General features: G+C 37.8%; 1 protein-coding gene and 1 long non-coding RNA gene across 3 annotated transcripts in view; both read right to left on the minus strand.

The window, feature by feature from the left end:
- The window catches only part of FAM160B1 (family with sequence similarity 160 member B1), a 33,780-nt gene that overhangs the window by 4,976 nt on the left and 2,653 nt on the right, over positions 1-26,151 (minus strand). Inside the window, exons 2-16 of one of the 2 annotated variants that reach the window (XM_032694705.1) lie at positions 20,952-21,030; positions 18,863-19,032; positions 16,626-16,730; positions 16,160-16,282; positions 15,045-15,083; positions 12,979-13,263; positions 11,939-12,135; positions 10,626-10,740; positions 10,444-10,520; positions 10,153-10,345; positions 8,767-8,936; positions 7,814-7,957; positions 6,005-6,095; positions 4,144-4,287; positions 403-543 (exon numbers count right to left, since the gene is read on the minus strand). In XM_032694705.1, the coding sequence (XP_032550596.1) occupies positions 403-543; positions 4,144-4,287; positions 6,005-6,095; positions 7,814-7,957; positions 8,767-8,936; positions 10,153-10,345; positions 10,444-10,520; positions 10,626-10,740; positions 11,939-12,135; positions 12,979-13,263; positions 15,045-15,083; positions 16,160-16,282; positions 16,626-16,730; positions 18,863-19,032; positions 20,952-21,030 (2,073 nt within the window). The remainder of the gene's footprint in view (positions 1-402; positions 544-4,143; positions 4,288-6,004; positions 6,096-7,813; positions 7,958-8,766; positions 8,937-10,152; positions 10,346-10,443; positions 10,521-10,625; positions 10,741-11,938; positions 12,136-12,978; positions 13,264-15,044; positions 15,084-16,159; positions 16,283-16,625; positions 16,731-18,862; positions 19,033-20,951; positions 21,031-26,151) is intronic. The other variant, XM_032694706.1, reaches the window with a different exon arrangement.
- Positions 21,879-25,901, minus strand: LOC116790082. Its single transcript, XR_004358252.1, has 3 exons — positions 25,649-25,901; positions 23,972-23,978; positions 21,879-21,889 (listed from the first exon to the last, which is right to left on the minus strand). It is a non-coding gene; the product is annotated as an uncharacterized LOC116790082 (long non-coding RNA).

A 26,151-nucleotide genomic window follows, 5' to 3' on the forward strand; every position in this document is an offset into this window, starting at 1 on the left:
AGCCAGGCACTGGGCATTAAGGAGTGTTCTTGTGTGTGTATCAAAACCATCTCTTTCCCATCCAGGTGCGAACCTGGCCTGTTCCCATGGCACTACCTGACTTTGCCTGCAAGTGACAGCAATGTGACCTAGTCCAGTTTAAAGCACCAGCATTGCCAGAGGGGATATCTTGCATCTACACAATGAAACTAAACAACAAAAAATTCTGAAGACGTGAAATAAATTTTCAGTATTTTTGGTAGAAAATCCAAAATCTTGACTCAAATCAAGACTGTAAGTATCTGCTTTCAGAGAGAAACCATTTGCCAACTTCAACTACCCAGCAACTACTACCACTAACTACAAAGTTATTAAATATATTTCTGCTGTATAGCCATATGTATTACCTGTGTGTTTACTCACCCTGACAATCACAGAGAAGAGAGACTTGCAGCCAGAGGCAAGGTTTACATAGGGATCCAAAAGGTATTCATGTATATGAGGATGGGGAAACAGGGACAGTTTGGACAACACTGACGTAACTTGTAAATTTACATCATAGGGCTGCAAAAAACGGAAAACACAGTGCTCAGTTATTTTCATGCTGGCTTCTCTCCATCCAGCTTGTGTTTATTTAACTACCAGAACCTTATATACAGGGTTATGAATAAAGAAAGATAAAAAGTTAGATTAGAAGATGGGCCCAATCTCTGCTTTTCACAATAGCAGTGATGTGAATATGACACATGAGTATTAGATATTATTATCTGTATAACTGCTAGAACCACTTGAAGCTTTTGCACACTTGTTTATTGCAGGGTAAGTCCTCTTCCCACAAAACATTTCTTCAGCTAAACAAATAGCATGGAATCAGCTTAGATTAAACATCTGCTTGCTTCTGATGGGAAACTGTGAAGCATATGAGCTAAGGAAATTGGCAGAGACAAATCCATGTTTAGGGCTAATATGTTATTTCTCTTCTACTTCACTTTTTCTAGGTAAGAAGCATTGTAGAAGGCCTGGTCATCTTGTGGCAGCACGCTATGGGAGATGAGACAGTCCTGGGCTGGGAAAGCAGCATGAAATTCTGAGCTGCTTCTCTACCTCCTTTCTGCAAATCAGCCAAATGGGAGATGCAACACTGTCAGATGCTGGAAGATGCTCATAAGTCATAAGGAAAAAAATAGTACCTAATTTTCTAGGAAAAAATTAGGGCCTAGTATAAAGGATTTTACCATCCTAGTAAGAAACTCATTTCCATAAAAGCAAGTATTTTCACCACAGTTTCTAAATGTTCCAAATACTTTTTTCCCCATCTTTGATTTTCTCATCACAGTGAAAACAAGCTGACACTTTAATTCAGCCCCAAATTTGCAAACTAATGGAGTTTCCTTCTATCTATTCAATGGTAGAACAGACTACATTGACAAGAGATGGACAAACATTCCTTTGGTACACACACCTCTGTCAATCAACCTTGTCGATTTAAGTGGATTACAGGGCCCTCATTCCATCTCTATATCTGCATATTGGTAGTAACATCCTCAATGGCATAATCACATCTAGAATAGGATGATTTAATGACCTCCAATTATCATCTCTATGCTCTCAAGTTAACATCCCACTGAACAATCAGAGAACAGACTCTTGCCTCTATCAGATTTGGAAGAATTCACCCTCAGACTAAGACAGTTAGCTATTAAGACATTAGCTATGTCTACATGTCTAAGCTTGCATTAGCCTACTCAGCAGAGATCTGACACTTGATACACTTGACAACACACAAACATCTCCTGCCATCTTAGATGCTCCAGAGTATCTGCTGGTCTCTTGATGGTTCCACAGATGGTGAATCCTGCAAGATCTCTGTTGTAACCACAAGCTTGTAGGAATATCTTGGGCAACAGATACCTCAGTTCAGGCACCTGAGAGCAGCTTTCAGTCCATACAGTTGCAGAAGCTGAGATGGTGATCCACTTTGCACTAAAAGAGACCTACCTGCTTTTCAGCATAAGAGCTCCAGAGACTACCAGAGCTGTTTTCACAAAATTTCCACTGACTAGACATGGATACCTAACTAATATTTAGGTACCTTATTCTTGAATTTGTTACCACACACTGTTGCATAGCAAAGTTCCCTTACAGATCTTCTGAAGTGAAAGCACATATTTCTTTTGGTCAGTGACAGTTATTTTGGTACGTGATACTCCAGCAATAAATTCATCCCAAACTCCTAACAAATGAAGCTTTAAGACCCTGGACCAGAGATGTTATAGGTAGAAGAGATCACTACACTTTGAGTTATTATGGCAGAGCTACTCTGCAGAGAGGGACACAAATTCCTTCCATAAATCCATTCACCGCCTATCTAGCTGATCTGTAGAAGGTCTTTAGAGCTGTCTGAATCAGCCAATTTATTAGGAAGCTTTGAAGCAATGAGCATTTATCTGATGTTCACAAGAAGAGAAGGAAACAAAGTAGTAACACGTGCTGCATTGTTCAGACAGATTGCTGTTGTGATTTGAACTAATTGAGAACATTAAGGAAAGCTGCTTCTTCACACAGAGCTTTTATTTCTGTCCATATGTCAGCAGACTAACTAAGACGGCCCCATTTCAGATAACATCCTAAAAACATTCCCTGTAACTGAAAAGATACAATGCAGCAAAATTTGAAGTTCAGGAAGGTTAAAAAAAATTCTTAGCAAACAGTCAGTTCCATAGAAATTTACAGTATTATCAGGAGGAAGAAGGTAGTGTCTAGTAGATGAGGTACTTCAAAGAATTTACTTAACTTGTGCCTCAGCTATCTTCTGCCAGAAACTATGTTAGTGGTACCCGTCACCTCTGCAAAGTTTTCTGGTATCGTATCACATCAGAGTGTTCCCCTGAATACTCACAGAGCTGACCTAAAAGCTGCTACTGGCTTCCTGACATGTTCCCTGTGCATTTATAGGTTCAAATGGCTCTCGTCTGCTTATGACCAGGAAATCTGGCACTACCACAGCTAATTGTTTATTCTGTAGACAGCTCCATATGCAAAACAGGAAAGAATTGTACAAGCTTCTGAAACTGGTACAACCACATTTGTAGCCACTCCAGCTGGTATTACAGGGAAGGTAATCAAGATTTTCAGGGCTCCTTTTCACTGGAAAGAAAAATTATCTTCTTGATCTAAAGCAGTAATATTGACTTGAGGAACATAAGCCCAGAGTTTAGAGAAGGCAAAGAAACACTAAGTTTCCACAAAGGGAAACTCCTTCTCACCTCCCTGACCCCTCACTTTCTCTCCAGAAAGTCGAGGTTCTGCGAACTGGCTGAACACAGAAACAAACGGGCATCAGAAAAAGTCACTTTCTTTTAATTCTTTTGTACTAATCTGGATCTGACATGTCACACCACCTTTTCAGAACAAGGAGCCTGTCAGGTTTTATGTCATTTGTTTGCCTTTAGCAGATATATTTTTATTATTTGAAGATAATCAAACAGGAAAATATGTACTTCACATTACAGGTAGAAAAGAATGCCGTATAGAAACTTTCACTGGAAAGTTTTTTAAAAACTGAAAAAATGGGGAAAGTATTAACAGTGATGCAGTAAGTTCTTTTCACCTTACACAGTGACATAAACTGCTTCCTGAACAAGATTTCAGATTGAAGTTCACCGAAATGTGGCAGAAGGATGATGTACCATATTTTATTTACTGGAATATGTACATGCTTTTTAAGTGTAAATGCTGTAAAATGAAAACAGAACCGTTTTACAACAATCACTGTAAAATGAACACAGAACAGAAAAATGCTAAGACTGAAAGACTGACATATATCTTAGGAATTCTTAAGATACTATCTTATCTTCATCTTTTATCTTAAGATATACTTTCCTTACTCAATTTAAATTATATTTCTGGTCAATAAAACATTCGGTACACAAAAAGGTGGCTAACAAAGATAGGAGAGTTTTTGTTCTTACTTTTGTTAAACTGATAATACTGATCACTGCAACATCCTGCAATCTACAGGGACCTGCACCAAGGACATGGGACATTACACAGTAATACGAAACTATAATAGAAAACTGACTGATGGGAATCCACAGGACCTTATCAGCCCTTTAGCAGTGATGAAAGTATCAGAAATGGAATTCCTAACCTGTTTTTTCTTACCTGATCAAGAATCCTTCCCATTCTTTCAAACAGGACTTTCAAGAAGTGTCCTTCAAAAAATGACGCTTCTAAATTGCACTTTTCCAAAGATCTGGGAGATCCAGGCCACTCCCACCGTAAGCAAATGACACAATAATCCCGGAACTAGAAAAAAGTAGTTAGGAAAACAGACTTAAATCTCCATGGAAACAATTTAATTTCTTTTCAATAGTACATACACCTTAAAATTATAATCTGTAGCTAAATGAAAACTCTAAGCTCAAAAAGAACAGTCCTTGTAAAGTAAACACTATCAGCAGGCACCTCATTTTCTTCTTGACATTCCTGCTACTAGGGTGGCTTGAGAAACAACCAGTGGAGAACAGAGCTCCCAAAAAGCAGCTGGGGCCAAAGCACAAAGCAAAGCCAACAATACACATCCTGATCAGGGTTCTTCTAAAGCAGGAATTGCATTCTTACACATTCTTCCTGTCAATACAATACCACATTTCCACTATAGGATGTGTAGCTTGTCTTGCTATTCAAACTGTGTTGCTCTTTAATTCCCAAGACAGGAAAGGCTTGTGTATATGCAAATATATATATATATATCTATTTTCACACAATTGAAAAGAATTCCAGGGTTTCCTCTTGCCTCTTTTTGTTTCCTATCACTCCTAACAGTCTTTCTCAACCTCTGTCCCTCATTTGCTCTGGGCTGCCTGATGTCTCACTTTCAAGGAATTATACCTTGAAAGGAGCACAATTTATCACAGAAAAAATAAGGAACACAGGAATAAACAGAAGCAAAAGAGAGAGAAAACAGAAATTCTGCACTGCATGTAGCTTACCTACCTACCTTCCTTCCAGGAAGCAGAACAGCTATTTGGATGTAATAACAGCAATAGGTAGGGCTATTCTTAGGGGGGAAATATTTTAACAGTAGCCATATCATTGTCAGGAAGTGACAGAAACCAATTCTGCTCTCTAATAACTCCCAGAATACTCTTTTTCCCAAGGCATGAAAGAAAGACAAAGATGATAAGTGATTTCTGGCATCCAAGAATAGAAGATAGGGGAATTTTACATCAACCCTTGTTTCCTTATTCTCTATTTTCGATTCCCTTTCTTTTCAGGAGAGACTACTTCAGGAGATAAAGCAATATAATAAATAGAGAAATCCAAGCTTCCCATCTTAAACTGCTGATAACACAATTCCAAGGTTATGGAATCTTTGAATTACCTATCAAATATAGCTCTCAATTACTGTGCTCCTTTGCATAAATTTTTCTACTTTAGAAGATTCACAGAACTTCAATATGAAAGCTGCAAACAGGCATTGTCCTCTGACCAAGGAAACTTTATATTATATTTGTAAAAACAAAACTTGCATTTATTTCAAAGCAGTATATCATAAAGCTTTCCCTAGCTCCCCAACCTCCCAACTTCCAACCTGAATGCCTTAGGCTGCGCATTTCCCGTGATGAGCTTTTATTTTCAAAGTCCCAGATTGCATAACTCCTATGCAGCATTTTAATTTCTCTTTAGTTCTTTCAAACAGCTTGGCAGGCAATTCTCCAAGAGAATGCAGATAAATGCAAAAGCAAATTAAGAATCTATCCAAGGTTCAGATTTTCTCTCACTGTATTTGTTATATGAATATTAATGCATTTAATGTCATCCCTTATTCCCCCTAGAGCTATACAAGGTGAATTCATCATCAAAAGATCTCCAAAGGTAAGTTTTCATTAGAAAATGAAAACTGAATTTTCCCATCTTTCATTACCAAAAGATGCATTTATTAGGACTATTTAGAGAACCATTTGTATATTCTCATAAGCATTTCAAATTTCAAGGACCAAGGAAGACTTCACTGACTTACTTGTCTGTGGGCATCTCTGAGGTAAGTATCATAACCTGTACCCTCCACATGGTATGATGACTTTGCTTCATCAGGTACAAGACAGAGAAAACTAAAGAGAAAAAAAGTACATTAATGAGTATCTATATTCCACAGAGCATTGATCAATACTTTTTCATCATCTGTACCAGTGTACACAATGCTGAATTGTCTGGCCAATTAATCCACAGACTCTACCACAACTCTATGTTAGGAACAGAGACTACAAAATCTATTTAAGCATGTCTATTCCAACTACTGTTTGTAATAACAAGATATATACTTCAGAACTTTTGTATCTAACACTGGAGGTAAAATCCTCAGTGGAAGCATTTTCTCAGAATCAGCAGATAGAATGGAGATGAAAAGGAATATTCATAACCAGTCAAGTATTTGCTAAAGGCCAGACTTCATCTTACTAGAAGTAAAAAAAATATACTTGGGAATAAACAAGCCAAAAGAGAACAAGAATTACAGGTAAAATTTTTCTAAACCTACTTCATAGGTAGCTTTATTTACCATAGTTTCCTGTGGTAAAAAATTAACATCTAAGACATACAGGAGTATTTGCATATAAATGCCCCAGTTACAAATATAACTGAATTGCCTTTACCAGATATGTAGTGTAAATACCGTATGTCCTTATTACTTCACCAATATCTGACCTAAAATGCATAATTAAATTTTGAATCATATTAGTAACTGTCTTGAAAAAAAGAATAAAAATTAGAACCACTGAAATTTCTGGAAAACAAAAAACCCCTCAGTCTTTGGACCCTGATTCCAAATTTCAGCTTTCTCCACACCCCAAGAACTCCTGGATGCTCCTGGAAGATTTTTATGCAGAAATATGTAGCAGCTGACTTTTCACAGGGACATCTTATCCAAAAAAATATAAATTTGCAAAACACTGCAAATCCTGAAAAAAATTGTATTCACTGATGGAGATTACACGAGATGAATTTAGGAGAATATTCCTTGTGTCTTTGCTCCAAACCATGTCCACCATAAACTATATATAGCAATACTGGAGGAAAGAGGGCAAGAAGTGACAATGTCTTTGTGTCCTGACTGTCCCCAGGCTGTTTGTTTCCTTTGGCCAACACCTCTGATTATTTCTGGGTAAGCAGATAGGTCAGCTCTGATACACCAGTGCTGCCTTGCTACCATGTATTAACAGGGCAAACAGCCTTTGTCCTAATATTAATTCCTAAGAGAATTACCATCCCTAAGTTGCTTAGAGCAGAGCTTGCCCTCCTTGTGATATCCAATTTGCAGTACGACTGACAGGCACTGAGGTGTGTTACAGGTGACAGAGGTGCCCCCTAATTTTCAGGGAACAGAAGGTTATCTCCAGCATGGCAATTATTTACTTTTATGTATGTGTTTAAGGAACTTTAGGAAGTTTTGAGTTTTGGGTTTTTTCCCTAAAACGTTTATGGCAAGACTCCCCATGCTTGTCCAGGACGGTGAAGTCCTGGAACAGCAATTATTTCTGCGAAAAGCAAGTTTGATAATCAACGAGGCTTTCACAGTGAATTTCAGCTATTCAACTAGACTATTAGCTGCAAAGTTCTTCGATTTTTCTCATTTATGCTGAATTATTTTTACTTATGCAAGCTCTAATCTTTCAGAAGTAGTTTTCTGATAAAATGCCACATAATTTCCTTCTGCAGAGTCATTTTCCCAGCTGGCACAGAATAACATCCATTACAGAGTACATTTAATTTGCACAGTGTGTGCAGACACCCACACATTCAGACATTTCTTTAAGTGTTTGTTTCAACTTACCTATTTACAATTTTATGAACTTCAGTCTTCCCATCATTTTTTGGATGTTCTGGACTGACAGGTGGAGAAGCACTGAGCCACTCCTGTGCTGACAATGTGTTATCTGGAGACAGATCAGTAAATAATGGATCTTCCTCCAGGTCTCTGTGAGATTATATCAGACAAAAACATAATCACTGACAGAACATTATGGAAGGCAGGGATATCTCAGTGTCACAAGGCATGCTCTGTGTTTTTCTTCTCTGAACAACTAGGATGTTTTCCAGAACACTACCATATCCCTCTTATTACCTAGTTAATACACAGAAACACCAGCCTGTATAATACCCAACATTCTGAACAACAGAGGAGACATTTTTGACTCATACAAAATCACTGCATTAAACTCTGTAGCCACAGTTTTCACATGAGAGAGAGTTATACTCAGGAAATATTTCAATTATTTTAGATGACTAAAATAGCTGGTGTGGCAAGTCCTTACCTTTCCACTGGTAAAAAAATTAGTTAGAAGAGTTACACAGGATATTTAAAAGGATTTTATGTAGGGTCCTAGAAAAGTTGTTCCATCAAGAAATGATTCAAGAACATAAATATAAACAAAGCACCTAAGTGGCTGACTTCAAGAATAATCTCACTGATTACAATACAAATATGCATAGACTTAACCTGGGTAGATGCATAAATAAATTGATACACAAAGACCTTTGAGTGCCTATTGCTCTGCACAAAGGCTTGTGGCAATTTTAGTTTTTCTATTCCTGTTCTAAGAATTTACATAAGTTGCTGATGTAATAATTTCTGCATCACTTTACAGATATGGATTAATACACAAGAGCACTCAAGTGCTATCCAGGCTCACTTTTCTTTCAATTACTGAAAAAAACCCCGTTTTGTTCTAAAAATAAGGATCCAACTTAGCTGTTGTGAAAACTTCCCTTAACAATGAAACTTACACTGCTCCAGCAATCTGTCCATTCTCTACCACATCTTTATCTTCTTGACAGAGGGGCTTGTATTCCATATAGTTTCTTTCTTCCAAATTTCTCAGAACCAAATTATAAAGAATGTGCTCATTGGGTTTTTGCAATAGGTGCTCAAACATTCGTAAAGTCATTATGCTGATCTGCAACATAAAAAGTTGACTTGGATAAACTGATGCACTGTTGCCCTATGGTTTTGGTCTTATATCTGGTTTGTACATCCTAGAACATTGCAATTACTTATTGACATTACAGAAGGAAGCAAAAATCATACGAAAAATTAGGCAATTGTGACGCTGAATGTGGTATAAACATGGATGAAGAGTTCACACACATCTGAAAATCAATATGGGAATGTATTTTTTTTCTGTAAAACAAAAACTGTTCTGAAATCTGTCAAAATAACATATACATAATGCAAAGAACATACAGAGAACTCACAATTTAGCTTTCCATATTACAATCAAATCCATGCTCGAAGATGGTTATCATTGTGCAAATGAGACACAGAACAGGACTTAAAGTTAGTAACAAATACCCAGAATAAAACAAAGTAATACTGGGATATTGTGACTAGAACTATAGGCTATGATTTTTACATGGAGATGTAGGCTTTTAAAAGGAGACTGACTTTAAGCAATACAGAGATAATTTTAAAAGACAGCTTTAGAGTGCTTAGCTTTGCCAAGATCAACTAATTTATACAGATAACTCATTCTGACAGGGTGAGCAGGTAGGCATACTGAAAAATTGATATGGGAAGGCATCGGTCTGTATTTCAGGCAAGCTTGGTTTTTATTTGAAAAAACAGAGTGGAGGTTGTTTCATGGAGAAAATGAAACAAGCAGCTTCTGAGGAGGGATTTTACTGAAGTAAATTATTTTAACAATGTTTATAGCATGTAAAGAGTTTGAAGTTATTATATCATTTAATTGGTATTGTGTATATTCTCTGATCACACTTCATCTAAAACCCAAATCTATATCTTATATGATAACAACACAGAATTGACACACCATGGAAAATAACAGTGACACAACATTTAACAAAGCACAAATTAAAATGCAATTACAGATGGTGAGCTTGCCCTGTCTTACAGGTGAGCAAATCTAACTAGATATGTATAGTGGGCAAGCAAATTTAGAAAAGAATCTTTAGTAAAGGTTACAATATGCTAGGTGGAGAAAACAGCTTGACTTTCATTTTCTAAAGGGAATTTGTGAGGCTGGCAGTCAGAACTCTTTTTCTTGGCAAAAAAAGTTAGTTGACACCAATATGAAAAGTCCTCACAATGGTGTCTTTACAGACTCTCCACAAGCCAGGACTGGCCAGCAGACATTACTGTGTGTCACTTCTCACCTCGTCAGAAATATGATCACAGTGCTCGATTAACCTGTGTCTCAATGGATGCCTGTTGATGTCTGCCAAGGTTTCCGGGTCTCTGTGTTCTCCAAGTATAAAATACACAAGTTCCTGCAGCAGGACATCTGAAGTGACCTGACGAACAATGCGGTGCAACAGTGCAGTTGATGTGAGGATTCCGATCTCTGAACTGAACAAAGCATTTCACATCAGACACGTAATGGATTTCAGCTGAAAAAAATCAGCTTGATTCAGATTCTGTTCTGTGTCTCGTAGGATGCTACTCACGTTTGCATCAGCTGAGGTTCCATAACATCAATGAAAAATCGTTCCCGCACAGCTTTTGCCATAGCAACAGCAGTCATCTGAAACAGAAGTACAAAATGGTGTGTCTCAAACTCAAAAGCTAAGAAACAACTGGAACTACTTATTTGCTGAATATATTTGTATCATTTGAACATAGTTCAAACCTTTTGTGCTTCTTTGATGAGCTGATCACAGTAGTCAAACCAAGAAAGAAATGAAATCAACGCTCTTTTCCCTGGAAAAGCAGATGCATCTTCTTTGTGGCTATAGGAATCCAAACTAGAGAACACAGAGAAAAATATTTATTTAGTCTACAAGTAAGTGAAGAATCTTGGACTTCATTCTTATTGAACCTAACAGAATAATCAATGACCTACTTGTAGCGAAGGGAACATTAAAAAGGCTTTTCTGCCAATCTATACTAATCTGGCAGTGCCATCATTACACAGGTGTTCAGAGACATCCTGAAGGATGCACAGTATGTACAGCAGAAGAACTCTGGTTAAGTATTTCTGCAGTCAGAAGGGAAAACTGATCACCAAGTCTGGTCTCCCAGGAAACACAGACCACAGAAACTGAATCAATTACTCCTGTAGTCACAGAACCATAAAATGAAGGCAATTGTTCTTCTCTAGTCAGTAAGCAACCTCAGTAAGTAACCTCAAGTCCAGCAAAACCACGCAGTGTATACCTGAAACCAGATTGTATCTTTCACAAAAAAGCATGTTATTTCAATTTAAGGGCTCTAAGAATAACATATACACCATTTTCTTTGGTAAAGCACTCCAAGAGTTATTTATCCCACAATTCAAAGTTGTGGGTTTTCCCCTTCTAATTTCAAACTCCAACCACCATAAATTTTGGTAGACATTTTGCAAATACCTACTATTTGTCTCAGTACTAACAGGTCATGAGTAATTCATAGTAAGGTGAACGGGGAAGAGAAATGTTTTGGGAATCTAACATGCAAGCATTTAGGATGACAGGCATGTATCTTCTGCTTCATGCTTATGAATCATGCAATATCTCTTTCCTTCTTCTTTTTCGCTGCAAAAATTTTGCAACAGCAGGCTATTATCAAATGCACTCTTCCTGCCCCCCACAGCAGCTGACAGTGCCTGCTGTGTACAGTGAAAAGTTTGTGTTTCCTAAATCCTGGACATCTGCACGAGAACATAATCCATACCTGATACTCCAGTGACACCACTACAAACTGCTAACATAACTCAGTGGAAAAATTTGCCCCCTGAGGAATGTCTGCAGAGGATCGGCAGGCAAACCTGGCCCCATGTCAGAAATCAGGTGTACACTGGACACCCAAAGTGTACTACTCTGCTGCAGCTGTGGGTCAGCTCTGCCCTTGAGGCTTTAGCATGGGGGGGGTGGATATTTTATATACCTTATCTACCTATAAAATTAGTTTCAGGGAGGGATGTAAAGTCACTTTGGGTATTAAATACAAAAATAAAATTCTTACCCCCAGTTAATTGCCTCCACTGTTTCAATGTCTAAGGGATCCAGTGACTGAGGCAGGGCTTTGTAGAGGGTGGCCAGCCTGTCTGTCAACAATTCACATAAACAAGTGCTTTGGGTCAGGCACTTGGCAGCTGCTGGTTCTGGCAAACTCACCAAAAGCATGAGGCCTTCACAGGCCTTCACTGCTATCCGGCCGTCCTGGCAGAAGGGCATGGAAGAATTAATCAGAGGGTGAATGAAGCTCACTTGAAATCAAGAAGCAAACATCTCCCAAATAAAACCTCTCCATTTTCCCACAGTGAGTGAATGCATTTATTTTTGTTGACTTTTCAGTCATTAAGGAATTAGGATGTAAAGAATCTCACCTGATTCTCTGTCAAATACTAAGAATGCAACTGCAACCTTCAGGCTGACAGAACTAGTGCTGTAGGTCACCCTGAGATCAAGATATTATATCCTGTAAACTAATCGTGTAACAATGACGAAGTGCAGTGGTAGAGTCAGTTTTCTGCTCCCGACACTGCTGTACCAATTACAGGCTTATCCAACCCTCTACATTTTCTGAAAGGGTCTGCATTTGAGGATGGAGCTGGGTAAGACATACAGCAGGTTTTTCTACAGAACACAAACTTCTAGAGATAGCCCAGTGCCCTCACAAAGAGAATGTGTTTGGTTAAGTCAGAACAATTAAAAGCAGGTTTAAAAATATTCTCTTGTGATATATTTAACCTTCTGATTATCCTATGTAGCTTGTCTGTGAAACATACAGCATCCTATATATATTTCTTTAAACACCTCACTTCCATTACCAGCAAATCTAGTATTAATTTTCTAAAATAATATTTTTAATCTGAATTGACAAAAAAAATTGTCAATTTACAAAAGCTGCCTGCAAAACAACCCTCATTTTAGCTTTTGTAGCTAAAATACAGTGTGTATATTTGTGTATATTCACTCTCTCTCTCCATTTCACACAGCATCCAACTATTTCATTTTATTACATTAAACAGAAAAAAAACCCCAAACCAAAAAACAACTCACAGGACTTTTAGTGAGGTTTAGTAGAGAATTCACTAAATTATAGTCTTGATTTGGACAAACAGTGGAGGACTCGGGTGATGATGTGACATTTAGTTCATCCAGACTGAAGGAGAGATCATCCGCCTGTTGTGGGAGCTCATCTTCCCCCTCCATGTGCTCCACTCCGGCTGCACTGGGCATTTCTTCAGGTTGTCCCGTGTCTGTTGTCACAGAGTCTTGGTCTTTTATCATGTCTTCTGTGATTACACTTGCTGATTCTTTGGAAGCCATTGCTTTTAACTTACTCTGCAAAGCATTTTTTGGAATTACACAGTTGAAATCACTGTTCATCCTGAAGCAGAAATTTACTAAAAGCAATTTTTTTTTACATCAGCATTTGAAGTAGTCAAGGCTGGATACAGTAACCACGTAGAAGGTAATGGGCTGTGGGAGCGTGCATGTTTTTTAAACCTAGGTCATTTTTAAATCTGCTTAAAGTTCTCTTAAGCCCTGCGTCATTTTGCTTCAAGGCTGAATATGTCATTTACAAAGAGATGGCAACTTTTTTCGTTCACTACTGAAGGCACATATTCACTCGATTGCCTACAATTTGATAGAAGTTTTTGATTTACCTTATTGGTGCACCTTTAGACCTTAGCACATACCATAAAACATTCCTTTCTAGGCCAAGGCCTCAAATTCATCCAACATCTGAAACACTGTTTCCAGTTGGAGTCACACAAGTAAAATAATTCTAAGTTTCTTGAGATTTTATCTTCCACAGGAAAGAGGAAAAACCACCTTTTATGACAGCAGGGTACTCTCAAATTGTGTTTTCTCATGAAGAAAAAAGCTGAGTAGATTGAAGGGACAGAAGATACTAGAAGTTAGCATTGGGCACTGGATACTGTAACAGGTCACAGAGAACCTTCTTGCAAGCTCCACAGTATCTCTACTTAGCCTGAAAAAAAGTAACTCATCTGTCTTCCCATAAATCTGTCTCCAGCCCATAAAAAGATATTTAAATTTGTGCTTTGTGATATCAAGAAGAAACTCAGAGCAAGGCAAAAAGTCAGTGTTCCTCTGGCATATGTGCAGGTGAATAATACTTTATTGGAATCATAAATTAGACTGCAGCACAAGGCATTTTTTTCCAAGCGAGTATAACAGTGAAGTTATTAATCCAAATGCTTCCCTTCTCTATGATAACACCAAAATTATTACAAATATATCTCAAGCATTAATTATTTAAAAGACTAACCATTTGGGGTTAATACATTTAGTACATACAAGCCAGCAGGGACTGACTACATGACAGTCTCAGGCAGCAAACCAGAACTGCTGTGAACGTTTGCTTGATCGCTGTGCATTCATTGTGGGGAATTTGCACTGAGCATTGTGATACACTCACAGAACTAATTCTCTGGAGAGGCAAACAGTGGTAAAAGCAGCAAACTGCATGCTATAAAATAAGTACGATTTTTTACTACAGTAGAAAAATCAGTCCTTCAACATATGTATATTCTTTTTTCAACACTGTAAAAGCATAAGGTGGCAAAGCAGCAAAAACGTGTCTGTCTGAACCGTGTTTATCTATCCCTAAAGTTGCCGGAGTCCTCCAGTATCATCTCATCTATTTTATCAACACACAGAAGTATCTGATCACAACAATGACCCTTGCACATAAAGCAGAACTAAAGGCTGGAACAGCCTTTCATTCCTGGATTACACACTGTTGCTGTTACACACTGTTACCACTCAGGTAGCAGGCAGGGCTGTCAAAGGGAAAAGCTACTTTTCTCCAAAACTGGGTAATATTTTGTAAAATACTTATTTGATCTTATTACTTCATGTCTGGACTCTTCTGCCATTTGAAAAGCCATTGTTTATTTAGCTGAGGCATTGATGAGAAGACCTAACATATATAAATGTATGAATGCCCCTAGAAATGTGTCCATAGCTCATTCCTCTTATATTGGCAGGCAACACAAAGCAGTTTGTACATTGAACAACACACAGACAGAATTTTTGTGTGTATTTAAACTTGCTATTGTCTAATCATGCAATTCTGCAGCTCAGCTGCTCACCTGCCTCCTGCAAAGGTGCAAAACAGGGTCCTGAATGACCTAATAGAAAAGGTTACATAAAACACATATTCAATGCTTTCTATACAAAGTGCTCATGAATTCAGCATCAACAGAGAGTTGACAATATAAAAATATACTTTTATATTTTCGTGACATGTAACCGTCAGAGTTTCAAAATCTGTGGTGGATGATGCCATGTCTAAGTTCAGATTTAAAAATAATTCTGTGAAAAAATCGACTGATATCACAGCTGATGAGAATCTCTACTTGATTTGTGGTGAGAAATGTAAAGCTGATAATTTGTAGTATTGAAAATAGAAGTGAATAGAGAAACTATTGTTCATTTTATAAAATGAAGGTACAACTTTCTAGCAGACACTATATTAGAACTTTTTTAAGGTCTCATGAGCAGAAGTTGAAACACAGAGAATCAAGTGTCCCTTTGTATGGAACAATCAGTTACAAGGAGTATTTCACCTAAAATGGGATGAGATGGGGCAAGTTTAGCATAAAATATGACCGAGGTAGAGCTAATAAGCCAAACATTACAATGTATATTCTTTACCTCTACAGAAGAGCTAGGAAAACTCAGTCTAAAGAAAAGAGCACAATAATACCAAAATAAAATTAGTAGAGGGTTTTTAAAGCTTTAAGTAAGCAGAATGAAGTTCTTCCAGTTCTTATTTCCACAAGAGACATAACTTGCCACAAAAAATTGTGTAAATTTACCCTTTCATGCACTTGAAGGTCAGAAACAGTGACCAAGTCACAACAACAGCACCTCTAAGAGGCCTAGATGTGAACAACAAGAATATTCTTTCCTATTAAAGGACAATTCTGCACCACGTGTACCTTATGGGGAAACAACCATCCCAAGTTGTGAAGACAAATGCCTTAGGCTACAACATTTACACTAATGCTGTGAAGGAAACAGGAGCTACAAGAAATGTTCATCAGCTTGCCTGAACTCCACAGCCAGTACTGTTTGCAACTAGAGATCCCTTTTAAATTTGGAATCATCTGGATTTCCATGTCTGTTTTTTAATATTGGAATCCTGCTATTTTGGGGAAGAACACTAACAATGTCTCAAGAAATTCTGAATAGATTTACTCACCTCAAGGAAGAAGTTGACCAGGTATGGATCTTGTTTCAGCTTTGCACATACTATACAGAGAAACTGAATTTCTTCATTTTCTGTTGGTGTTGCCAGAACTTCACCACACAACCGGATTAATTTCTGTCACATAAAGCAAACAATGAAGACAGAGAGTAAGCTATAGGTTTTCCTAGGAATAGTGGACAGGATTATTTTTCTATACACATACTACAATTATGTATGATTATTGGCTTGAACACTTGCTCTAGATTCAGATTGCCATAAACAAGTCTTCTTTATTATTTATGACTTACATTGCAGTGGCAGTTCATGGCTCGATCATCAATACATTAAAAGCAATACTGCACTTGAGCAGTTTCTTTAATTCACTTGACAATGGAAGAATTAAAGATACCATTAGGTACAGCAGAATAAAAGAAACTTGTCATGCAAAAATATAGTTTACTTCAGATCTGAACAGTACCTGCACTGGTCTGTGCACATTTATGTGGGGGAGAAGAGGTTGCCGTATTCTTCCAAGAAGCTTTGTGTAAAAAGCCAGAACTTGCTGTTTCATTCCTGGAGGACACTGAAATAAAACCAGATGAACAATAACAAAAATATAACAAATGTGGAGAAAAACAGAGATGCAAATTTTTCACTCAGAATGGCTAATTAAACAGCAGTAATATACCCAAAAGTATTTTAAAAATCATCATCTGTTAACACATTACTTTTATTGATAATAACAGAGATCAACAAAAAATGTTGCATCTCATTGCTGTTTTCCTTTTCAAATTATTCATACTTTTAGTTAATTGCTCTAGGGCAGACTTCTACCAATCTTTCCAGAAAACATTCCAGATCATTACAGTAATAAGGGGAAATTAACTTGGAATTATTTTGCTACAGGTCAGCTCTCCTTTAGGGTACTGTACCACAAAATCCAGCCACTCACTGAGTCAGTACATACAAATAAAGAATTATAAACTATAAACATTTTAATATCTACAAAAGGTTTTTTTAAAATCACAAGCAATCAACCTTAGACAGATAAAGCATTTATAAATGCACAGATGTTCCAGGACAAGAGAAAGCTGTTGTTTTTCCTGAGCAGAATATAAATCACAAGCAAATAAAATAAATCACAAATATCTGTGGAACAGGCAGACCCTTGTTCTACTGTCCCCCATGCACCTCATCACATGAAAGTACTTTCCTACCTCCATGAGATCTGATGGTTTGTGGTCCTTTATGTACCTTTGTTTCTTGCTAAATCCCCCAAAACTCATGTGTTCTACCATGTTAATACATGCTGTTACTCCATAAGTTAATTTTAACCGACATAATTTCCCTCCTCTGGTTCACTGCACAGCTGAATGGAGCAGGGGTAGCAACAGCTAGGAATGACAACTGCCCAACCTGACTTTCCTCTCAAAGTAACTACTCCTAGATTTTTAATCCATGTTGAATAGAATGGCAAAATATCTACCATCAGGGCACATATACAGTAATGTAGTAAGTCTAACTGACTGCTGCGAAAGGAAATTACTCTTTTTGCACTAGATCTTTGCAACATCTTGCAAGCACTGAACTGTGTGTTTACTTCAGATATATCAACTCAAAAGTGGCAAAGTGTAAAGACAGGCTTTACAAGAATTGCTTGTACAGGAGTATTTGCATGAGTACAAAATGACTTCTCTCAACTCTTAGAAACACACCACTAATTACCCACTTCACATATGTCACCATTTCATCTTGGTTTCTTGACAAAGTTTATAATTTACTGAATGAGCTGTATTTCTGAGCAAGTATTTTCAATACAGCAGGTATCTTAGCCTGATTGTAGGACAGGTGGTATAGTAACAGGAATTGCAGATCTCTGGTCCTTTCAGAACACAGAACATCCCAGGCTCAGACTGCTCGTATCCTGTGTTGTCTATTTATAAAAAAAATCGAGTGGATTAAAAACTCATGACAATGTGTAAAAGACTGAGAATGACACCCTGGAGAGCTCCATTTGTCCTTGGTATAAGATACACCACGCTTCCCTAACTGCATCTGCATCGTGATACAGAAAGTTCTAGCACAAGGACTGCCAAGCTAATTCACCCCATGACCCATCCAACCCCGTACACTTTAGCTCAGAAGTCTTTCAAGAAAGACAGAAACAAGAATGCACCAAGACCATGAAGGGAACTTCATGTGTGCCACACGTGTGCCAGGGACTACATTCATACCAAAGACTCAGATGTGAAAACTGTCTGGAGATCAGATTAAACTAATGCTTTCTGACATGGAAGTCTTTCTGAGCAATAATGCACCACACTCAGAAAAATTTATCAAAAATTTGTATCTAATACAGCACTTTTCACCCAAGAATCTCCCAACAAAGGACAGAGAGGGATAATATTGTCTTGCAGAAGCCAGAAAAACTCTAGACTGAACAAAAATGTTTCCCTTAGTTTCACAGTCCATATTATCAGAGTGGCGAGTAACAAATCTCAGGGTTCTGTCTTAGCATCTCTCTGGTTTTCTTACTTTGATCACACTTGTAAAAGACTGTTATTTGTAATATGTTGGAACCATAAGCAAACAGCTTTTTGCTGGAGTTCAGTGTCCCACACTACCACCTACTGTAGAACTTTTCTATTAATAATAGTTCCTATTACAATTAGGAGCTCACACAAAAGATAATCTGCTCTGCTGAGAAGTACATACGTCAGCTTTTCCTAGTGTGTAGAGTGTCTCCAAAATCTTGTGATGTAGCAAATATTCCATACATGGTCCTGTTTCGCCTGATTCCCTCTCATTTTCTTCTTGAACTAGAATATCCAACATCTGTTCCAGGTGAGAAGGAATGTTGGTATCAGTCACAGGAGCTTTGTCATCTGAACAGAAGAGATGGGCAATTAAGAATTATTAAAATATTGTCCTCACTTTTAAGTTCAGTTCCAAATTTAAGATTTAAAAACATGACCACTCATTTCAAGAATCTTTTATACAGTAAGTTTTTACCATGTCCTGAATCAAATTTTCAGAACCATATCTGGAAATGTAAACTGGATTATGCATTGGGCAGATATTTAACCTTGCAATGGGGAAAAGGGGAAATGCCAAAATTCAAAACATGGTCAAAAAGGAAAAATTCTACAGCCAGAAACCAAGTTTTGGGAGGGAAAGGTTCAACTCTCAATCTGCTGGTTAGTATCCACTCTGTCTTGATAACTTCCTCTTTAACTCTCCATGTAGCATTTTCAAAGCTCTAAATGGCCTTTAACATCAGCTTAATTTGCACCTGATCATTCTTCTACAAATTTGAAAACCAAATGTTTTTTTTTCTAATGATAACGACAAAGAAAACCCAAACTCCATGCTGTTTATTCTTCACAAGTTTTTAAATTTCTCTTTTATGCTTTCTGCATTGAGATAGATTTATGTCAAACTTTAAGAAGGAAAGGGTACAACTGATTTCATTATACTAAAATCATGAAACTGCAGTGGATTTATGCCACTGGCAGTGGGAGTTGGTATTAACATGTTGTAGAGCATATCCACAACATGAAGATTTTCCTCTTTTATTTTTTTCAGCAAAATTCTACTTGAACAGCTATCCCACTAGCTAGGGAAATGGTTACTACCTCTTACGCAATAACCTAAAAATAACTGTCACTTGCATGCACATGGCAATGAGAGCACACAGGAAAACTGCCATGTCAAAGTGATTTTGGTCTCTGCCACAACCTCCAGTAGCCTGGAGTGTTTTGCTTGAATTTCCTAGGCATAATTCTGCTCCTGCTGCAGAGGACAGAAATATATTCACTCAGTGGAAACTTGTTTTTCAAATGACTTGTGAAAGTCTGGGAGAGAGGTCAGCTTTTACTCTGCACCACGTCATTGCAGGTATCACTTTTCCCCCACCACCCTGTCCTTTCCACCTTAGGAAACATCACACAGTGTTCCAAAAGACAGGTATTTAGAACCAAGGGTCAAGTTGTAGCTTGCACGAGTAAATGTTGATATAAACAAGATCATCAGTCCAGACACAAACACAGATTCAACAGCTCTTCCAGCAGAAATGCAGAACTAATACACTTGAGGAAAGCGTGGCAACATTCATTTTTAAAACACAGTAGTTTAATAACAAAATAAAAAATTTACAAGTTGCATATTTTGCAAAAAAAAAAAAAGAAAACCCATGAAAAAGTTTAAGAAAAAGCAACTACAGCCATATTTCATCAGAATATGCATTTTTTAGAAGAGCAAAATAACACCTGGATAAGGTTTAACAAAACGTGTTCTAATCTGCTCACAAATTCACTTTTCAGAGCTATTTTATCAAAACACCTTTCACTGACACAAGACACTAAAGCAAAAAAAACTAATAGGGAGCACATGGAATTCATATATGTCTGATAAAATCTATGACCACAAAATTACTTCTATTAAAATCTTGGTAAGAAAAGAAAATCCCTGATGCAAACCAATAAACAGGTAAACAGCAGGGACTAAATTTCTGTAGCTGTCTGTTTAGATTTAAACAAAATCTGCAAAGACAGAAATTGGGTCAGACATGAAAAGGTACAGTTCTCTACGTGGTACTTAGGAACTCTCCTTGAATCCTTTTTCATGCCTACTTTTTAAGGGGTGGAGGTACACAACACTTTTGATTACTAACTACTATTGTTGGCATTTTGATAAGAGACATGACTAATTTTAGTATTTCTTAATCTTTTCTTTTTAAAAACACAGAAATTGATAATTTTAGTTTTCACAAAAGAGACAAACCCAAAGTGCTTTTTTCTTTTACCTGAGGTCTCTATGTAGTAGTGGGTGATGGCTTTCCAGTGGTAAACAAAATCTTCTTGTAATGGAAGGGAAGGTGCGAGCTATGGGGAAAAAAAACAACAAACAAAAACCATTTACAAATGAAATTAACATGTTTCCTCAGAGATTAAACTGAATTTTATCTTATACTTGGAACTGAGCTGCTGCAGACTAGTGCTACAATTAAGTCTCTGGTCTTTTACCTTTAACAAGGCCTACATACATTATTCATGGCTGAGCCCCATGTCACACTGCCTGGCTTGTGAACATCAGTAATAATCTCTGTGATGTCTCTATGACCAGACAATCTATTTGAAGCAACAAAAGCAATTGCTCATACAGCAAAGCAACACTAGAAACCTATGTTTCTACTCTAGATCACAGTTTTGTCCTGTAGAAAAAAATCATGTTCTTTTACATCTGCTCTTCATGCCATTTTCCTTTTTTGTACACTCTGTTCTCCTCTCCTCCTCTATTCCCTTAAAAATACCAATTAGTTGCTTCATACAGTTTTTGCTGTGCATTTCTTCCTGTTAACTACAAGTTCTTTCAAAAGATCTTTGTTCAGTTTTTGGTGATGGGTTTTTGGTTTTGTGTTTTTTGGGATTTGTTTTTTGTTTTGTTTTTTTTTCCCTCACAGCAGGCCCAACCACAGAACTTGGCAGGTTGTTTGTTTTTTTTAAACAAGCACATTTCTTATTTCATTTCTGAGAGAAAAGAAAGTTTCTTCTTTTCTGGAGGAATTTGGGATGGCTGGTTGGGTGTGACCAGTATCCAGGAATAACATGCTGCAAGAATAAAACACAGCCTCCCACTTAGTCACCATCGGCTCCTTCCCAACTGAGCTGGAGACCTGGTGCCCTGTGGCCCATTACACCATAGGCAGCATGTGAAAAAAGGAGGACCACAACCATTTCCCCTCTCTGTTCTCCAAAGAAAGAGTTGAGGCAAACACTGAATTTGTGACCACAATCTAAAATGTTCTGAGCTGGTAAAATCAGCAATTCTATAGGGAAAGCCCCTACCACCGTACAGAATCACAGAAGGGCTGAGGTTGGAAGGGGTCTCTGGAGATATCTCTGGAGTCCCCCTGCTCCAGCATGGTCACCTAGAGCCAACTGCCCAGGACTATGTCCAGATGCCTTTTGAATATATCAAAGAATGGAGATTCGACGACAACTCCAGGAATCTGTGCCAAGGTTCAGTCAACCTCACAGTGGGAAAGTTTTCTCCCCCAAAAAACTACAGATACCACATTTGAGACTAGTAACTCTGAATTCCTCTGGTGACTCCTTGTAGGGTCTAAAAAGTGCTGAGTTGTCTCTGTTCTTGGGCAAACATAAGCACAAGGCCCAGGCATCTGTATAGTCTTCACTAGGTAGTGCTGGTCTCTTTGCAAAACCTCTGGATATTTTCCACGTCAGTCTCTTCTTTGCCTTGAATTTAATGACATTTAAATTTATCTTAGTAAAGCTGTAGAGCCCAGTATATGAACAGCATGCCATGTGAGATAAGTGGAATGCTAATTGTTAATGGCCCTTTGCATACAGGACTTTGACATGCAAGACTGCAAAAGTAGTGGTGCTTGGCAACTATCTCCGCCTGCATACTGGGTGGAAATGTGCCCTCAAAAATGGCAACTAGGAAATCAAACTGACAGTGCTTATCCTCTCCCTGACAGTCTGCACCCACTAAGTCTTCCACATTTCCATGGCTGGGCACTGGGACCAGCACTTTAGCACACCATCTACCACAGAAGAAATATCAGGGCAGCACACACTGGACAAAACTAGTTTATTTTACTATGATGTTTATGAGGTTATTGACATTCAGAAGAATAACTGAACAAACTGAAGACTGAGCATATGATTATTTTGTATCATACTTCATATGTTGCACTTGCTGCTGTCAATGTGTATTTCAAGCAATGTAATGATCATTTAGCATCTTTCTGTAAAAAAAATATACCAAAACCTCAATGCTGGCTGACAAATAGCAGAGACAACTTTTGAGGAATACAGGCCTTTCAGACCACTCTATTTCCAAAGTAACACATGATAGATAACGTTAAAGATTTATCCTTGGCTGATGTGATTTTCCTCTCCACTTCTTCTAGCCTCATCTGCCTCAAGATGAATTAAGTGCTTCTGAGCAGTGCCAGGAAAAGGATTTCACTTCTCAGCACTGTCAATAATTTATCTACCATGGGAGAGAACAGGGGATACAGACACTCTCCCTCCCAACAAATGCCTCCAGGGATTCTTCTCAGTGGTGAAAAAGTAATTCAGGGACAGGTCCTGCCCTTTTAAATTAAAACACTCAGTGATTCCACAGTCTCCTCTAACTGAGGACTGCAAGCCAGACATACCAAATGGATATACCATTAGCAGGTGTGTGCACCTGTACACGTGTACAGGTATCCTACTGGGAACACATGATCAGCCTTGCCACCGAAATGTAACTCCAGCAGCATTATTCTGAAATAAGTGTTTTACCAATTAAAAAAAACCCAAAGGACACACCCAAAACCAAACCCAAAAACCCCCACAGACACAAAATCAAGGTAAAGACCAAGACCAAGACACCACCTTACATGTAAACAAAGCCAAGCACTGGAAGGCATTAGAAAAATGTCAGCTCCTAAACACTTGGTTGACATGCTTTAACCCTACCAGGACAGGTAATTCTAGGATGAAGTTGTAGTTTCTATTTTAGGATGAATTATTAGCTAGCAGCTGAGATGAAATACATGTCACAGTCACCAGCATGAATAACAATTCTATTGTATAAGTACTCAGACTTGTCTAGAGATTCTGAAGCAAACCAAAATTCATTGTGAAGGCCATTAATTCCTGCTATTTGTCTAATTTGAAGGAATTACCTTAAAAGTACAGTTATTTCTCACCATTTTATTAATCTTGATGTAATTAACTATGTTCTTACTAATTTTGAGCTATTGACTCCAACTCTCAAACTGAAGTTCTCTTCCTTTGGGGAAAAAACCCAACATCTTCAAGACTGCAGTGCAGGTGTTGGTATATCAAATAGCCAAAACTCAGTGAACACTACTAAAAACCAGCCCATTGGAGCAGATATTGATTAGCTCTTCCATCTGGTGCCCAACTCCAGCAGTTTGGCTTCCTAGGAGTGAGCAAGCTAAACTTAACACATGGTGCCTTATCATTCTGGTGACAATATGTAAAGATCAAACCCCACTCCTTGTAGGAAAAGTGTTATTCTCAGGAGAACTAGAGATCTTTGACCAGAACTATAGTCTGCTCATTACAAAACCTGTCCAAAATACAATTCCATGTAGTTTTGAAAAGTATATAAAATTTGTGTTTAGGCAGGGAAAAAAGTAACATCAAGGGCAAAGACATTTAGAAATACTCAGTATTTAACAGAAATTCTTTTGTGCATGTATTTTTCATGTAAGCTTTTCAGAAGGGCAGTTCAATACCGAAAAGAACAGAAACATCAGAAGCTAGTGATATCTTTTGGACAAGCTCAGTATCAGTATCTTTTGGACAGAAACTAAAGAGAACACTGTATAAAAAAATAACAGGTACTTTCTGGTCAGATGTCACAGTAAAAAAGAAAGCAGAAACTGGGTCAAAGAGAAAGGAAGGGGAAGTGCACACACTGCCCTGAGTGAAACGAGGAAAACTACAGCAGTCACTTGATGTTTTTCTTCAGTCTTACCACTGCACTAGTGTGAATGTCTGGGCTAACAGAAAATGCGTAAAAGGACTAATGCTTGAAGGTTTATTTGATCTTCAGCTGATGGATGCACAGAGTTTATAATGGCCACTGCTTTCACATATAAAATTAAGGCTGCAGATGCTTGCAAGCCATGCATTAAATTTTGTCATCATAATTTGTTAAAGCAGCACAACATTAAAACAATGAGTAATGTGAGGTCATTACATTAAATAAAGTGGGTTCAAGAAGAATAAATTCTGTTCTGATCAGTTATGTAGCTCATGATTTTGGAGCAATGCCTACACCAAGTGACTCGGTTTCTTTCAAACCTTAGTTCCACCTCAAAAATATGAAAAGAAGCTACTTAAAAGTATGTTAAGCTCCCAGTGTAAGAGATACAGTGGAATAACAGACTGGTAGAAAGGGGGTCTCAAGAATGTGCAGCAGACACCAAAATCTTAATTCACTCCCTGGTACCAACAGAGAGATGCAAATATATTTGTCTGACAGCAAATTGCAAAATTCAAAACAACCAAAATTATATTTTTCCTGCTCAAGGTACACAGCTCAAAAACCTCCCTTTGAGTTGACTATTAAGATGAAACACCTAAAAGCCAAAATCAAATACAAACAAAAGCCCTTTGAACAGTGACGGGCCACTTTACAGTAGACAAAATATTTTGTCCAGGGAAAGATAAGTGAAGAGCACAAGATAAGAGAAAAAGAAGTCTAACTTGCTGCTTTGTTACTGTACACTACATTCTGTTGTTACTGAGAATGTAGCACTCATGGATAGCCCTTTGGGATAAAAGTATATCAGAAATGCATAGCAAACAAAACATCTCAAGGACAAGCCATACATAAACTGTCATAGATTCAATAATATTAACCCCATGAAGCAACAGTATTTCTGTTTTGCCCTGAAGTAAGGTAACAGAACAAGGACTGCAGTCCTGTCCACCATTCTTACCAACTCACCCAACCCAATTTAAGGGTGCTCTGTCAGCACAGTAACACAGTAGTGCTTGCTCATCTGGATGCTGCAGAGAAATCCAGAAAGCAAAAAAATACCTAAAATACTGGCAGGGTTGACATAAGAGGTGACAAAAACTAGAATTCAATTGTAATGAAAATCGTGAATATGATTTCAAACACTTGGGCAATTTAGGCAGAAAAAAAATGAAAGTTTTGGGTTATTCAATGTAGAATCATAGAATTATAGACTGGTTTGGGTTGGAAGGGACCTTAAAGACCATCTAGTTCAAATCCCTCTGCCATGGGCAGGGAACCTTCCACTACACCAGGTTGTTTAAAGCCCCATTCAGACCGGCCTTGAACACCACCATAACCATTCCGGGAAAAAGTCCTGGTATGAAAAAGTCTTAATAAAAAGCAGCTGATCCCTTCTGTTTGCCTCAGCACAGTCCTGTCACAAAGGCAGTCAATTGAAGAGTGATACATTCACAACAAATAAAAGGCAA

This window comes from Chiroxiphia lanceolata, chromosome 8 (genome assembly GCF_009829145.1).
Source record: "Chiroxiphia lanceolata isolate bChiLan1 chromosome 8, bChiLan1.pri, whole genome shotgun sequence".
In the NCBI taxonomy this organism is placed as follows: domain Eukaryota; kingdom Metazoa; phylum Chordata; class Aves; order Passeriformes; family Pipridae; genus Chiroxiphia; species Chiroxiphia lanceolata.